The sequence below is a fragment of the Schistocerca piceifrons genome, chromosome X, assembly GCF_021461385.2.
Source record: "Schistocerca piceifrons isolate TAMUIC-IGC-003096 chromosome X, iqSchPice1.1, whole genome shotgun sequence".
NCBI lineage: Eukaryota > Metazoa > Arthropoda > Insecta > Orthoptera > Acrididae > Schistocerca > Schistocerca piceifrons.
In genome coordinates, this window is record NC_060149.1 from 833,649,313 (window position 1) to 833,667,717 (window position 18,405).

General features: G+C 40.5%; 1 protein-coding gene across 3 annotated transcripts in view; it reads right to left on the reverse strand.

Moving 5' to 3' along the window:
- The window catches only part of LOC124721240 (AP-3 complex subunit mu-1), a 164,236-nt gene that overhangs the window by 49,192 nt on the left and 96,639 nt on the right, over positions 1-18,405 (reverse strand). For all 3 annotated transcript variants that reach the window (XM_047246098.1, XM_047246099.1, XM_047246100.1), the window contains exon 6: positions 3,611-3,724. In XM_047246098.1, the coding sequence (XP_047102054.1) occupies positions 3,611-3,724 (114 nt within the window). The remainder of the gene's footprint in view (positions 1-3,610; positions 3,725-18,405) is intronic.

Genomic DNA, 18,405 nt, shown 5'->3' on the forward strand with positions numbered 1-18,405 from the left:
CAAATATAGAAGACTAAGAAGAATAAAAGAAGTGGGAATGGCAGGAGCTAAGATGGACCACTGAGCAAGGGTGACCATGAGCCCCTTGGGTCAGAGCAGGCAACGAGTCCAAAGTGGCCTACCTCACAGAAAGGAGAGGAAACTGTATTCATGAGTAAAATATAAAAGCAGACCAGATGCTTTGGCATCGTCTGGCAACAAGTTAGCATTATACAAAGCCAACATAATGGTGGGTTCCCTGTGAGAAGCATGAAGGTAAGATTCTCACATGGCTGTGGTACCGTTTATTGCTCACAGTTAGTTTGGAGAAACCAGAGCATACTATTCTGTGTTCCAAGTCTCCAACAACTGACAGCATAGAGTCAACCAAAGATCCGGTTCCAGTACCCAATCTCCAAAGTTGGCATCTGGGTAGCCAACTTGGCCAATGGGACAGCCCATTTGTTCCCTGGGGTCCCAATGTGACTAGAGGTCCAGATGAAGATGGCTGACTATCCAGCTTTGTCCAGATCACAATGGAGATTCTGGACAGTCACAACCAATGGATGTTGAGGGTAGCACTGGTTGATAGCCTGAAGACTACTCGGAGAGTCACTGCCGATTGTAAACATCTTGCTGGTTAAGAACATCTTGCTGGTGCCAGGTGAACATGACTAAGGGCTTGATTGATAGCCACCAATTCAGCAGTCAGCACACAACACACTATATCTGTTTTGCAGGGAGTGTAGTTCACTGCCCATGCATATGTGTAGGCAAAACCAGTTCATCCGTTTACCATTGAGCCATCAGTGTATAGCACTTCCGAACTCGGAAAAGCACCAAGGATGGCCAGGAACAGGCAGCAAAAAACCACGATATTAATAGTCTTTCAGTCCAAGGGCTAGGTTGACACAGATCTGAGGATTGGGTACACACCATTCAGAGATAGTGTTTGCGAAATAGTATTGTGACTCCAGCCCTGGGCCTATGCTGTGCGAGGTGGAAACCGCGACCAGGAAAAAGAATATGGCAGTTCAGATGCCTAGGGGGGCAGCAAATGTGTAACACGCAGGCTATTCACAGGGCTAGTCCAAACGGCACCTGTCATACATCAGACCTCACAACGGTGTATCGGGTCCAGCATCTGCAACACTGAAGGCGATTGTGAGCCATATGCCACACTCCCATAATCAAGGCAGGACAGAATCAGAGCTTTGTAAAGCTGCAGATCTGGCACCCCAGCTAGTGTTACTGAGGCAATGAAGAAGTATTAAGGTGTGGCCAGCACTTTTGCTTATGTTGGCAAAGATGGGGAGGCCACGCAAAGAGTGATTAAACTCCACCATACTGAGTTATTAATAGTCGCGGTGGAGGTTTGGTTGTGGATCAACAATGCAAAGGTGACAGATGTGCATCACATGTGTCTTGGCGACTGAAAACCAAAAGCCATGGATGAGAGCCCAATGGGCACACACAATGCAGGACCCTGTGGCACACCATCCCCTTGTACATTGGGGCTGGGGGGGGGGGGGGGGGAGAAGGGGGTTGGAGAGAGGACTGTGGGAAACGTCAACTTGAACCCAAGAAGTCCAGTGTGATAACAAGTTTCAGGTAAAAACCAGGAGTGGGCCCCGGAGACCCTACTCGAGTACGGTTTGCTGACGTCATGTAGTGTCGTAAGCCTCTTGTAAGTCAAAGGAGACATCAAGAACGTGTTGTAAGCAGGCAAAAACAAACCCAAATTGTCAGCTGTAAAACAGCCTTTGTGAAAAATGCCCTGGGATGGAGACAAAAGGACCTGTGAGTCAAGGTACCAACACAGCTGTGGGCTCACCTTAAGTTCGAGCAACTTGCACAGAACATTAGTGAGACTTGGCTGATTTCGGTGCCCACACAGGCTTGTCTGCCCTAGTTTCAGGTACAGAGGAAGAACAGAAAGCTCTACAACTTGTGGCACCTTCAGCCACTGGCTGGTATCTGGTTGCAGATTAGCAGATTCCTGAGTGTGGAGTACCCTGAGGGACCTCTTCTGAGGGGGTGAGGAGTCAACGCTTCCAAAGTAGGTGAAGGAGTAGGAAGTAGAACAAGAGTCCTCAACCACCAGGGGAGCAGGTGTAGTCAAGAGGTCCCAAGGACCCAATGTAGGATGTACGAAGAGTGAGGGTACTGCTGCCAGAGAGGATGATGTCATAGCTGTAGCATAGGTCATTGTCCTGCATGCATAATGCAAACTATCACGTTTCTCCTTGGCCTCTTGAACTTGTCATTGGTCTGTAAAACAAGGTCGTGGTGGAAGACAATACCATATATCATACTGAGAATGTTATTGGGGTGTGGGGGGTGGGAGAGGGATGAGTGATAGTAACATGAATGTCATCCAGCAGCACTTGTGACTAGGATATGGAGGCCATTTTAATCAGACTGAAAGATTGCTGGGGCCATGTGGTCACTAGTGGAAGAAAGCTTAATTCGTTTCATATGCATGTCATCTGCCATGGTGTCACCCACTTTGAGTGCCACCCATTCTCATGAATGGCCTCTATAATCTCATCATCAATGGAATGTTGAACTTAAATCTTCATCTTCTTAATGACCACAAAGATGTCGGAAACCAGAGGGAGACGGAGAGGGGGGGGGGGGACTATACAAGATTAGTATATTCCCAATACCATCCCTCCAGGTCCTTGGTGAATACAGACATGAAAGGAACAATCACAAATAGTTGAATTCCTCTTTATACAATAAGCACTTATTTTTTATCTCCACTCTTCTCACAGTCCTGTAACGCGCCCCCCCCCCCCCCCCCCGCCCCCTCCAGTTCCCAACCAACAACATAACTTGCCTGTATTATATTGCACCTACTGTTGCCATCTCCACACGTGTGCAAATGATCTGCTGCCTCCCTCCCTCCCACTTTCCTACTTCTCTTCCTTTCTCTGACAGCCCAACAACCTCCTATTAAGTTGACATTTGAAACATCACATAACGAAAGAAAGAAAACACAAACATCAGCAAAATAAATACAGCAATGTAAGTGCAATATGATATTTAAATGAATGCAATGTATGAGAGATATGTACCACTTAAAATAAGAAACAGGCAGGAAAAGCAGTTCAAATAGTGGTAATTCATGTGGAAATTCATGCAAATGTAAGCTAGAAACAAATGAGGGTATGTAATTAGTAAAGTAATTCCATTTCAGTACTTCATTAAAAATATTCTTTATGAGTTTTTGAAACCCTCATGTTGGAAAACATGAATTTTCCAAATTGCTGATGATGTTTTAACTAAATAAAACTGATGGTACAGTGACAAAAAAAAAAACTAGTTTGGAAGAGGCTGCATAAATGAACAATATTATAAATATATTACTGGAAGAACCTCAACATTCTAGTATGTATTTAGAAAAATGCTTAATGAAATCATGCAAATGTTATCAATGCCTAAGAAAAAGCATTTTCACAAATTCTATAGGGACTACAAGTAAGCAAGCAATAATTAGTTAATCATGGTGTTCATCAAACTGTATCATCTTACATGACAATATATCAATTTTAAAATATTAACACTTAGAAGTTACCAACAAATTAAACAGATATATCCACATTTGCTTACAGAAAGTGAACTTTACCTCCCAGCGCTTGAAGCGAACACAAGGATGGAAGCTGACATCGTCAAACAGGCGAGGGTTCATGAATGACAGAGTCAGATCGGGCATCCCACTCAATTTTATGCAGCAGTCAATCTGGAACAAACAATAGGAGGGAAACAGCAAATTAGTTTACATAATTAACAACACAAAATGTTAATACTGAAAGAAAGAATTATAAAATGATCACAATGTGAATAACTGAATAATATTAGGACAAACACTATCTTTTATATTTCAGCCCTTACACATATTATTAGAACAGATGTGTTGCAATGCAATTGAATTAAAAAAACTCACACGGAAAGTGTGTCATTCTGATCACAGGTTTTGATAAAATTTTGGAGAAATTATGTTTACTTGAAAGAAAGACATCAGCATTTATTCCTGGGAATACATACAGATCAGAATTTTGCATCAATGGAGCATTTCATTAAATATGTCTCTCCCCCTCCCCTTAGGTGAACAACTGTTCATTCTGCAGTTACAGTGCTGCTATGTATGGTGCAGGTGGAGGGTGTTGTGAATATGTTTGGTATAGGGTTCTATGTTAACAAACTAATAAATAGGCAGAGAATTAGTAGGCAGTATGCTGCTTGGTCTCATCGGTCTCATCGGATTAGGGAAGGATGGGGAAGGAAGTCGGCCGTGCCCTTTCAGAGGAACCATCCCGGCATTTGCCTGGAGTGATTTAGGGAAATCACGGAAAACCTAAATCAGGATGGCCGGACGCGGGATTGAACCGTCGTCCTCCCGAATGCATGCTGCTTGGTACATTATTTTTGTATATAAGCTTATTTAAGCTTTGTTGCCTTCATCAGTACATCTGCAAACAATCACATTTATTTATATTTTGCATACTATATAATTTATAAAGGTTTTTGACATTGGATGTTTTACTTGAAGGAGACGGACATATGTCAAGTTCGAGTAAACTATTACTGCTGCCTGTAGTTGTTGGAAGTAATATTTTTTCAGTAATATTTTGAAGTTGTTTGATGATCTGATACTGTACATATATTATAAAACATTTCTTACTATTTTGACAGTCGTAGAAATTAAAGTTCGAAAGCTGGTTGTTTTCTCAAAGATATTTATGTTGTTGCAGGTCATGCATCTATGGAAATGTTATTCATGTGTTTGTGACCTCTATTGTTTTTGTCATCCATTATCCCTACATAAAATATTGATAATTTTTTTAAAACTGTTTGCTTGAAATCCATTTATTTATTTAGTTTATTGTGTGGATAATCCTTTGTGTGTATGTATAGTTCAAATTCCTCCAAATTATTCATTACTGGAACTTTTGGGATTTTGTGCACGATTTGTAGTGTGTTTTCAATGTTGTCAACTTCATGTTTTTCATTTTTAAGGTGAGTAAAGGAGGTGGATTGGAGGAGGAGGAGGAGGAGATTAGTGTTTAACGTCCCGTCGACAACGAGGTCATTAGAGACGGAGCGCAAGCTCGGGTGAGGGAAGGATGGGGAAGGAAATTGGCCGTGCCCTTTCAAAGGAACCACCCCGGCATTTGCCTGAAGCGATTTAGGGAAATCACGGAAAACCTAAATCAGGATGGCCGGAGACGGGATTGAACCGTCGTCCTCCCGAAAGCGAGTCCAGTGTGGAGGTGGATTGGTTGTTATTTGTTTCTCTCATGTGTTCTCTGAATCTGACAATGAAATGTCTTCCACTCTGTCCTATATAAAATTTTGTGCAGTTGTTGCAGTTAATTTTGTAAATTTCAGCATTTAAGTGTTTTGTGAGTACAGCTTTAGTTTTGTGCTAATATTATTTGTTGTTATGTAGGCTAATATCATGTTTGTATATTTTAGGAGGATGTTTATTTTATCAGATAATTTTCTCATATCGTTTGTTGGTATGCAGATGATGTATAGTTTCTCTCAGTGTGATTTTATGATTTATGGGGGTCTTTTTTTTTACCTTTTTTGTATAGCTGTAGAACCATATTAGGGTTATAACTGTCCTTGTACATGATGTGATGTAGTGTAGTTATGTGTTTTTGTTGCACAGAGTTATAACTGTCCTTCTATGTGAAGTATTGAAGTGTAATTATTTCTCTATGTATGGCCTCCTGTTGCAGTAGCAGGTTTAGGATTCTGTTAATCATGGGACGAAATGACGCATATTTGTGAATTTCTGGATTTGAAGATGTATGGTTAATTATTCCATCTGTAGTAGTTGGTTTCCTGTAGATTTATATAGGGATAACAGATAACAAAAACACCAGAGATTACAAGCACATCAGTAACAGTTCGATAGATGCATGATCCGCAACAACATAAACATCTTTGAGTGAACAACAAGCTATCAAACTTGAATTTCTATGACTGTCATAATAATAAAAAACGTATTATAATATACACACACCAAAAAAAGTTCTGCATCACCTCTGTTCCGAGAATTCCAGAACCTGTACAGAAAACTGGAAGAGAGATCAACACAAACATCATTTCTGCCTTTTTTATTGCTCATGAAAACCACACATTGCAAGTTGTACTACCATACAGCGAGACCTTCAGAGGCGGTGGTCCAGATTTCCGTACACACCAGTACATCTAATGCTCAGTAGCATGTCCTCTTGCACTGATGCATGCCTGTATTCGTCGTGGCATACTATCCACAAGTTCATCAAGGCACTGTTGGTCCAGATCGTCCCACCCCTCAATGGCAATTTGGCATAGATCCCTCAGAGTGGTTGGTGGGTGATATCATCCATAAACAGCCCTTTTCAATCTATCCCAGGCATGTTCGATAGGGTTCACATCTGGAGAACATGCTGGCCACCCTAGTTGTGCAATGTCGGTATCCTGAAGGAAGTCATTCACAAGATGTGCACGATGGCGGCGCGAATTGCCGTCCATGAAGATGAATGCCTGACCAATATGCTGCTGATATGGTTGCACTATAGGTTGGAGGATGACATTCATGTATTTGTACAGCCATTACGGTGCCTTCCGTGACCACCAGCGGTGTATGTCGGCCCCACATAATGCCACCCCAAAACAGCAGGGAACCTCCATCTTGCTGCACTCGCTGGACAGTGTGTCTAAGGCATTCAGCTTGGCCAGGTTGCCTCCAAACACGTCTCCGACGATTGTCTCGTGAAAGGCATATGCAACACCCATTGGTGAAGAGAACTGATGATGCCAGTCCTGAGTGGTCCATTCGGTATGTTGTTGGGTCCATCTGTACTGCGCTGCATGGTGTCGTGGTTGCAAAGATGGACCTCGCCATGTTAGTCGGGAGTGAAGTTGCGCATCATACAGCCTATTGCACACAGTTTGAGTCATAACACAACATCCTGTGGCCGCACGAAAAGCATTATTCAACAAGGTGGCATTGTTGTCAGGGTTCCTCCGAGCCATAATCGGTAGGTGATGGTCATCCACTGCAGCAGTAGCCCTTGGGCGGCCTGAGCGAGGCATGCCGTTGACAGTTCCCGTCTCTCTGTATCTCCTCCATGTCCAAACAACATCGCTTTGGTTCCCTCCAAGATGCCTGGGTACTTCCCTTGTTAAGAGCTCTTCCTGTCACAAAGTAATAATGCGGAAACGATCGAACCGCAATATTGACTGTCTAGGCATGGTTGAACTACAGACAACACGAGCCATGTACTTCCTTCCTGGAGGAATGACTGGAACTGATTGGCTGTCGGACCCCCTCCTTCTAATAGGCGCTGCTCATGCATGGTTGTTCACATCTTTGGGCAGGTTTAGTGGCCTCTCTGAACAGTCAAAGGGACTGTGTCTGTGATACAATATCCACAGTCAACATCTATCTTCAGGAGTTCTGGGAACCAGGGTGATGCAAAACTTTTTTGATGTGTGTACATGCAGCTTTACTGTATGATTACATGATGATGGCGTCCTCTTGGGTAAAATATTCCGGAGGTAAAATAGTCCCCCATTCGGATCTCCGGGCGGGGACTACTCAAGAGGACGTTGTTATCAGGAGAAAGAAAACTGGCGTTCTACGGATCGGAGCGTGGAATGTCAGATCCCTTAATCGGGCAGGTAGGTTAGAAAATTTAAAAAGGGAAATGGATAGGTTGAAGTTAGATATAGTGGGAATTAGTGAAGTTCGGTGGCAGGAGGAACAAGACTTCTGGTCAGGTGACTACAGGGTTATAAACACAAAATCAAATAGGGGTAATGCAGGAGTAGGTTTAATAATGAATAGGAAAATAGGAATGCGGGTAAGCTACTACAAACAGCATAGTGAACGCATTATTGTGGCCAAGATAGATACGAAGCCCACGCCTACTACAGTAGTACAAGTTTATATGCCAACTAGCTCTGCAGATGACGAAGAAATTGAAGAAATGTATGATGAAATAAAAGAAATTATTCAGATTGTGAAGGGAGACGAAAATTTAATAGTCATGGGTGACTGGAATTCGAGTGTAGGAAAAGGGAGAGAAGGAAACATAGTAGGTGAATATGGATTGGGGGACAGAAATGAAAGAGGAAGCCGCCTGGTCGAATTTTGCGCAGAGCACAACATAATCATAACTAACACTTGGTTTAAGAATCATGAAAGAAGGTTGTATACATGGAAGAACCCTGGAGATACTAAAAGGTATCAGATAGATTATATAATGGTAAGACAGAGATTTAGGAACCAGGTTTTAAATTGTAAGACATTTCCAGGGGCAGATGTGGACTCTGACCACAATCTATTGGTTATGACCTGTAGATTAAAACTGAAGAAACTGCAAAAAGGTGGGAATTTAAGGAGATGGGACCTGGATAAACTAAAAGAACCAGAGGTTGTACAGAGATTCAGGGAGAGCATAAGGGAGCAATTGACAGGAATGGGGGAAATAAATACAGTAGAAGAAGAATGGGTAGCTTTGAGGGATGAAGTAGTGAAGGCAGCAGAGGATCAAGTAGGTAAAAAGACGAGGGCTAGTAGAAATCCTTGGGTAACAGAAGAAATATTGAATTTAATTGATGAAAGGAGAAAATATAAAAATGCAGTAAGTGAAACAGGCAAAAAGGAATACAAACGTCTCAAAAATGAGATCGACAGGAAGTGCAAAATGGCTAAGCAGGGATGGCTAGAGGACAAATGTAAGGATGTAGAGGCCTATCTCACTAGGGGTAAGATAGATACCGCCTACAGGAAAATTAAAGAGACCTTTGGAGATAAGAGAACGACTTGTATGAATATCAAGAGCTCAGATGGAAACCCAGTTCTAAGCAAAGAAGGGAAAGCAGAAAGGTGGAAGGAGTATATAGAGGGTCTATACAAGGGCGATGTACTTGAGGACAATATTATGGAAATGGAAGAGGATGTAGATGAAGATGAAATGGGAGATATGATACTGCGTGAAGAGTTTGACAGAGCACTGAAAGATCTGAGTCGAAACAAGGCTCCCGGAGTAGACAATATTCCGTTGGAACTACTGACGGCCGTGGGAGAGCCAGTCCTGACAAAACTCTACCATGTGGTGAGCAAGATGTATGAAACAGGCGAAATACCCTCAGACTTCAAGAAGAATATAATAATTCCAATCCCAAAGAAAGCAGGTGTTGACAGATGTGAAAATTACCGAACTATCAGCTTAATAAGTCACAGCTGCAAAATACTAACACGAATTCTTTACAGACGAATGGAAAAACTAGTAGAAGCCAACCTCGGGGAAGATCAGTTTGGATTCCGTAGAAACACTGGAACACGTGAGGCAATACTGACCTTACGACTTATCTTAGAAGAAAGATTAAGGAAAGGCAAACCTACGTTTCTAGCATTTGTAGACTTAGAGAAAGCTTTTGACAATGTTGACTGGAATACTCTCTTTCAAATTCTAAAGGTGGCAGGGGTAAAATACAGGGAGCGAAAGGCTATTTACAATTTGTACAGAAACCAGATGGCAGTTATAAGAGTCGAGGGACATGAAAGGGAAGCAGTGGTTGGGAAGGGAGTAAGACAGGGTTGTAGCCTCTCCCCGATGTTGTTCAATCTGTATATTGAGCAAGCAGTAAAGGAAACAAAAGAAAAATTCGGAGTAGGTATTAAAATTCATGGAGAAGAAATAAAAACTTTGAGGTTCGCCGATGACATTGTAATTCTGTCAGAGACAGCAAAGGACTTGGAAGAGCAGTTGAATGGAATGGACAGTGTCTTGAAAGGAGGATATAAGATGAACATCAACAAAAGCAAAACAAGGATAATGGAATGTAGTCTAATTAATTCGGGTGATGCTGAGGGAATTAGATTAGGAAATGAGGCACTTAAAGTAGTAAAGGAGTTTTGCTATTTGGGGAGCAAAATAACTGATGATGGTCGAAGTAGAGAGGATATAAAATGTAGGCTGGCAATGGCAAGGAAAGCGTTTCTGAAGAAGAGAAATTTGTTAACATCCAGTATAGATTTAAGTGTCAGGAAGTCATTTCTGAAAGTATTCGTATGGAGTGTAGCCATGTATGGAAGTGAAACATGGACGATAAATAGTTTGGACAAGAAGAGAATAGAAGCTTTCGAAATGTGGTGCTACAGAAGAATGCTGAAGATTAGATGGGTAGATCACATAACTAATGAGGAAGTATTGAATAGGATTGGGGAGAAGAGAAGTTTGTGGCACAACTTGACCAGAAGAAGGGATCGGTTGGTAGGACATGTTCTGAGGCATCAAGGGATCACCAATTTAGTATTGGAGGGCAGCGTGGAGGGTAAAAATCGTAGAGGGAGACCAAGAGATGAATACACTAAGCAGATTCAGAAGGATGTAGGTTGCAGTAGGTACTGGGAGATGAAAAAGCTTGCACAGGATAGAGTAGCATGGAGAGCTGCATCAAACCAGTCTCAGGACTGAAGACCACAACAACAACAACAACATGCTGCATCAAACCACGAACAACTTTAAAACAATACTGAAAAAAATATTACATCCAACAAGTATGGACAGCAGTAATAGTTTACTCAAAGTTGAGATATGTCTGTCTACAATGTCAGGATGTCAGTACAACATCCAATGCAACAAACCTTTATAAATTATATAGTATGTAAAATATAAATAAATTTGATTATTTGCAAATGTAGTGACGAAGACAATAAAGCCAAAGTAAGCTTATATGCAAAAATAAAATACTGAGTAGCATACTGTGTACTAATTCTCTGCATAACGTCCTACTGTGACTTAACATATGCTGCAGGTCCCACAATAAAGAAACTAATAACTATTTTATTCTTATCGCATATTTCATGTACATACTTTTGGGACACACAGGGTTAGGCATGCTGTGGGCAAGATAACAGTTGAACAGCATGGGATGTCAGGGATACTGCTCCACAGCCACACTCACATTCTACACTGATCTCCTTCCATTGGAAGCACAGCCAGATTCAAAAGGGTTGAATAATTCTCAAAACTTGTTTTAACAGATCAGGCAATGCTGCCATGCAACTATACCCAGTCTGCTGAATCTTTGCGCTTAAGATGTGTGTTTCAATTTGTCTGCATAACAGTGTAACTAGTGAAGAAAGAGAGGTACACAGTGTTAGGCGTGGGTCACAAACCAGTCACAACACAGTAATCATTGCCAGTTGGAACAGTGAATTTCCTGCATTTCTGGCTTTGTTTTAAGTGATCATACACTATGTGCATTGTGTATGGTTTCTATCACATGCCTGTGATGTACTGCACTCTGTTTTGCTGTAATTTAGGAAGTTCTGACACTTGCGAAATGCCACCAAAAAGCCTTTGTTCACCTAGTGACAATCCTTCACGTCAAGGTGTGCCGCTAAACAGCCAGGCATTAGAGTTACCATGGAGAATTCTTGAGATTCACAAGCAGGATAAAGAAAACAAGGTACTCATGAGCCGCCACCAATTCCTGTTGATATAGTTGTGGAATGAACATGAAAAGCTCTTGCAATTAGTCCAAGAACAGTAGTAAGTGAGGCAGTATTACTGCAAAAGTTGATACATGCAGACATGAGCTGTGACAACTGCGTGCCGTCTGGATCAAACAACATATTTTTACTGACTCCTGTAAAGAAGAAAAAGCAGCCTCACTCTGCCAGTGACTTAGATTATTACCAGACTGATGAAATTCACAGGCATGTTTATGCTTGCTGAAGCAGGGAGGAGTGTCCTACCATAGAAAAGTTATTTTTGTCATTAAGTGAAAGTAAACTTTTCAGGGGTGGGAAAAGTCACTAAAACTTGTGCTGTAAAGTATGGGTTCCAATAAAAAAAAATTTAAAAAAACAACACTGGACTGATGCATAGTCATGTTAGAAAAGGCAAATATTGTTAAGGCTCTAAGCATTCTCTTGCACAAAATATTGAGCAAAGACATTCATTTGATAATATGGCTACACAAAATGTGGGATAAAGGCCGGGGGGAAACTGTCAGTAAATGCTGGATGGATGGCACTCTAAGCAGTAGAGGTCATCAGCCAACAAGAAGAGGAGCTAGATTAACTGTGGTCTATGCAGACTCTTCCAGTAGTTTTGTACCTGATGTACTTTTAGTTTTTCGGTCCAAAAAGACAGTTGATTACCATGAAGGCATGGGTCATACATGGTTTGTTGAGTGGTTCAGGAACCGTTTAGAACAATTTCCTGCCTACCTCTCAATCCATACTCCAAAAATCACTGGATGGTGCATGGTGGAGGGTACCTAGTATCACTACTAGTCATTTCCTCTTAAGTTCTACTCGTAAACAGAGCAGGGGAAAAATGACTGTCTAAAAGCCTCCACATGAGCCCTAATTTCTCACATCTTATCTTCACGGTCACTACACGAAATGTACGTTGGCGGCATAGAACCACTTTGCAGTCGGCCTCGAATGCCACTTCTCTAAATTTGGACAGTAGTGCCTTTTGGAAAGAACACTGTCTCACCTCCAGGGATTCCTATTTGTGTTCATGAAGTACCTCCATTATACTTGCATACTGATTGAGCCTATCGGTAACAAATTCAGCAGCTCAACTTTGAACTGATTTGACGTTTTCCTTTAATCCGACCTGGTGGGGGTCCCAAAGATCTGAATAGTACTCAAGAATGGGTTGCACTAGTGTTCTATACACAGTCTCCTTTATAGATGAGTTACATTTTTCCAAACTTCTCCCAATAAAATGAAGTCAAGCACTTGCCTTTCCTATTACCAACAACTGAGATGGATAATGCTCCCTAGCATTCAGTAACACTGAACAAAGCCCCAACCATAAATGGTCACAAAGAAGTTATCAGACAGTGATTACAGGTGTGACATATTACTACCGATGTATGATGAACCTTCTTTGATATTCACTTCTTAAAGAAAATAAGCCAATCACTCCTACATATGTAGTAGACGAAATCAGTAAGGAGCAGAATCAACCCCATGGAGTTAGCATGAAATGATGTAAAGACGAACAGATGGAACTCTTGTGCTTTGCAAAAATAATAAAAACTGTTGTGCAAGATACACTTAACTATTTAAATAAATATAACCTCCTTTCCAATGACCAGTTTCTGATCAGGAAAAAGGCACTGAACTGGCAAAAGCATATTTCAAAAAACATGTCCTAGAAGCATCAGATAAAGGGAACTCTACAAAAGATAACTTCCTCACTGTAATTAAAGCATTTGACACAGTCGATCAAAAACTACTGTTAAATAAGCGAGAGGAACTGGGAGTGAGTGGGGTAATAAGGAAGTGGTGCTAGTCATACCTAGGAAATAAAGTACAGTTAAGTGAAATTACACACATATCAAATAGCTCTAAATATATTGTAAAACATACTTCTGACCTTTAAATACATAAATATAGGCATACCACAGGCCAAAGTGCTAGGTCCAGTATTGCTCCTAAATTAGATTAAGGATTTCCCACAAAGTATCAAGCATTGGGAAAGAATACTGTTTGTAGATTACTAATGTACTGATCACTGACAAATCACCAGAAGCATCAAGAGAGAAACCTGAAGAGACATTGAGCAGAGTATAAAGATGGGCTATAAGCAATAAAGTCACACTTAATATAAAGGAACCAAGCACTGTGAACTTCTACATAAACAAAAACCCAGATTACAATAACTTGGAAGTAAATAATGAATACATACAATGTGTGGAAAGCATAAAATTTCTTGGAACGCATACTGACAGTCAAAGTGGGGAGAGAGTGTAAAAATAATTAGTAATGGAATATGTACAGCATGCTATTCCCTCCAGATTCATACACCAGTATGGGATATTCCTTGTATCAGATCAGTGTATTTTACTTATATACTGCATGGCAGAGTACACGTCACATTGTACCATTTATTGGGGTTTCTTCCCACTCCATTCACACACAGTGCATGGAAATAATGATTGTTTAAATGCCTCTGTGTTTTCTGTAATCAATATAATCTTGTCCTTACAATCTCTGTGTGGGCGATTAGAAGGGGGTTTTGGTATATTCCTAGAGTCATCACTTAAAGTCAATTCTTGAAACTCTTTCTTGGGACAGTTAACATTTGTTTTCAACAGTTTGCCAGTTCAGTTTCTTCAGCATCTCTATGATACTCTCCTATGGGTCAACAAACCTTTGACCTTTTGCACTGCCCTCCACTGTACACCTGCAATAAATGTTTGGTACAGATATCCATCTACATCTACATCCCACATGCTTAAGCACGAGTCCAGAATGGGTTGTACGAGTGATTTTTAAGGAATCTCCATTATAGACTGACTGCATTTTCCCAGTATTCTATGAATAAACTGAATTTTACTGCCTGCATTAACCCACCCGCAATTGAGCCTATGTGATCATTTCATTTCATATCCCAACAAAGTGCTATATCCAGGTATTTGTAGGAGTGGGCCAATTCCAACTGTGACTCACTGATACTATGGTCATACGATACTACATTTTTTTCATTTTGTGATGTGCACAATTTTACATTTCTGAACTTTTAGAGCAAGTTGCCAATATTTGCACCATTCTGAAATCTTATCAAGATCTGACTGAATATGTAGGCAGTTTCTTTCAAGAACTATAGATAACAGTGTGATCTACAGAAACTCTGGGGTTACTGTTAATATTATCTGCAAGGTCATTAATATACAACATGAACAACTAGGGTACCAACACACTTTCCTGAAGCACACCTGAAGTTATTTCTACATCTGACGATGACTCACCATCCTCCCTACCAAAAAATCCTCAATCCAGTGACAAATTTCGCTTGATACTCCTTGTGATTGAGCTTTTGACAACAAGCATAGATGTGGAACTGGGTCAAACGCTGTTTTGAAATCAAGAAATACTGAATCTACCTGACTAACTCCATCCAAAGCTTCCAGTATGTCATACGAGAGAAGCATGAGCTGGGTTTCGCACTATTGATTTTTTCGGAATCCATGCTGACTGGTATGGAGTAGGTCATCCTGTTTCAGATATCTCATTATGTTTGAACTCAGAATATGTTCCAAGATTCTACAACAAATCGATGTGAAGAATATTGGAGGAAAGTTTTGCAGATCACTTCTACTACCTTTGTTGTAAACGAGTGTGACCTGTGCTTTCTTCCTACTACAGAGCATGGTTTTCTGTCTGGGATATCTACGATAGATCATAGTTAGAAGCAGGGCTAACTCAGCCACAAATTCAGTGTACAATATGATACGAATTCCACTGGGTCCTGGAGCTCTGTTCAATTCTAAAGATTTTGGCTGTTTCTCAACACCACTGACACTAAAAGTTATTTCACTCATCTTTTCAGTGGTATGAGGATTAAATTGGAGGAATTAATCTGGGTTTTTCTTTGTAAAGAAACATTCGGAAACAGAGTTAAGCATTTCAGCTTTTGCTTTACTACACTCAGTTTCAATTCCTGTCTCATTCACGAGTGACGAGATACTAACAACTTTTACATATGACCAGAATTTCTTTGGGTTCTGTGAAAGACCATTTGACAATATTCTGCTATGGTCGTCATTGAAGGCTTTACACATTGCCCTCTTGATGGCCAAATGCATTTCATTCAGGATCTCTCTACCTATAGAGCTATGCAGTAACATGATTCTTGTAAGGTTTCTTTATAGTCACTGTACAGGTACCATGGAGGGTCCCTTCCACAATGAACTTTTCTACTGTGTATGTAACTGTCCAGTGCATGGTCCATTACTCTTTTAAACTTGGGTCATAATTCCTTCACATGCTCCTGGTCTGCACTGAAAGTTCAAAGTTCCTCATTTAGATATGACACTACTGATCTTTTATCTGGTGTACCGAACACAAATATCTTTCTGCTCGTTTTAGATGTCCTTTGTACCCTGGTTACCATTGTTGACACAACTGTGTCATGGTCATTGATACAAGTTTCAATGTGGACATCCTCAAAGAGATCAGGTCTACTTGTTGTCATTAGATCTAATATATTTTCTCATGAGGGGGGGTTTCTGAACCATCTGCTCTGGTAATTTTCACGGAAGGCATTTAGTAATGTCTCACAGGATGCCTTGTCATGCCCATCACTAACAAAACTAACTTCCCCAACTGATTGTTGGATGATTAAAGTTTCCATCAATGATTACAGTGTGACTGGGGAACTTGTGTACAAGCGAACCGAGGTTCTCTCTAAAGGTTTCGGTGGGCGATAGAAGGACCCAATTATCATCTTACGCCCACCTCTGATACTGAGTCTTGCCCAAACAATCTTGCATGCAGCTTCAATTTCTGTCTCAGTGGATCTGAGTTTCTTGTCTACTGTGACAAATACACCACCTTTATTTCCCATTACCCTATTCTTTCTATATACACTTAAATTTTACCCAAAAATCTCATGGCTTTTAATGTCAGGTTTCAACCAGCTTTCTGTACATAGTATCATGTGACACAGTCAGCTACTTGTGTAGTGGCTCCTGAAGTGTAGTTTTTTTTTTTTTTTGTTTTGTTTACACACCAAGTTCCATAGGACCAAATTGAGCAGCAAATCTTCAAGGTCAGGGAACATGTCAGTACATGAAATAACAACATAAAAGCAATAACAGATAAAAAATAAATGTTTATGAACCCAAAAGAAGTCAGTCCATAAGGTTAAGTAAACACAATCAACAATGCAACAAGAATAAGCTAAATTTTTCAAGGAACTCCTCGACAGAATAGAAAGAGTGACCCATGAGGAAACCTTTTAGTTTCAGTTTCAAAGCACGTGCATTACTGCTAAGATTTTTGAATTCGAGTGGTAGCTTACTGAAAATGGATGCAGCAATATACTGCACACCTTTCTGCACAAGACTTAAGGAAGTCCAATCCAAATGCAGGTTTGGTTTCTGCCGAGTATTAACTGAGTGAAAGCTGCTTATTCTTGGGAATAAGCTAATATTGTTAACAAGAAATGACAGTAAGGAATATATATATTGAGAGGCCAATGTCAAAATACCCAGACTCATGAACAGGGGTCGACAACAGGTTCATGAACTTACACCAGTTATTGCCCTAACCGCCCATTTCTGAGTCAAAAATATCCTTTTAGAATGGGAAGAGTTATGCCAAAATATAATACCATACAACATAAGCAAATGAAAATAAGCAAAGTAGACTAATTTTCATATTGAATGACCACTCACTCCAGATACCGTTCAAATAGTAAAAATGACCGTACTAAGTCTTTGAACAAGATCCTGAATGTGGACTTTCCACGACAGCTTACTATCTATATCAACACCTAGAAATTTGAACTGTTCAGTTTCACTAATCATATGCACATTCTGTGGAATTAAAACATCAGGTTTTGTTGAATTGTGTGCTAGGAACTGTAAAAACATAATCTTCCTGTGATTTAGCATTAGTTTATTTTCTACAAGCCATGAACTTACGTCATTACTGCACTATTTGAAATGGAGCCAATATTGCACACAACATCCTTTACTACCAAGCTAGTGTCATCAGCAAACAGAAATATTTTCGAATTATCCCTAATACTAGAGGGTATATCACTTATATAAATAAGGAACAGGAGTAGCCCCAACACTGATCCCTGGGGCATATTCCAAAGCTACGTATTTTCTTTATAGCAGTCATAACGTATCCTGTTCCAGACTTGACGCCAGTCGGCGTGTGTGTACGCGTGCCTTTCGGCTCCCTTCTCAGTGTGGCGTAACTAGCTTGTTACGCCACAACAGAAGTCACCACAAATAGCTAATTTCTGGTACTTCCTATAAAGTGAAACAAGAACCCTCTATAGCTTGAGCAGAAATGCTCTGAAGTCAGAGTTCGGGGACCTATAAACAACAACAATTAGAAGTTTACTTTCACTAATTTCAATTGCCCCTGCAAAATATTCAAATATCTATTCAGTGCAGTGCCATGATATGTCTATGGAATCAAATGGAATACTGTTTTTTGCTTACATAGCCACTCCCCACCCTGCAAGGAACTCCTAGAAAAACAGCCAGCTAATCTGTACCCTGACAAAGGAAGCCTCTGAATTGTCAAATTATTTAAGTGGTGCTCTGATATACCAATAATTTCAAAGTCAACATCTATAAGCAGTTCACTAACTTTATCCCTAATACCTCCTATATTTTGATGAAATATGCTAATTCCTTCTCTACTTTGAAACATTACATCCTCAGAAGGTGAGCACTTAGTTAGAGGGGCTTCCTTTAAGCAGGTATACCTATCAGCTGACTTCAATCTAAAAAAGGTGCAGCTCTAACACCACCAGCTACAGAAATTTTTCCATGAGTGATCCCACCACCATCATCACCCACTACCTATAAGTTTGCCAACCTCCCCTTCCCATACCTATTGAGGTGCAGGCCATGCCTAGT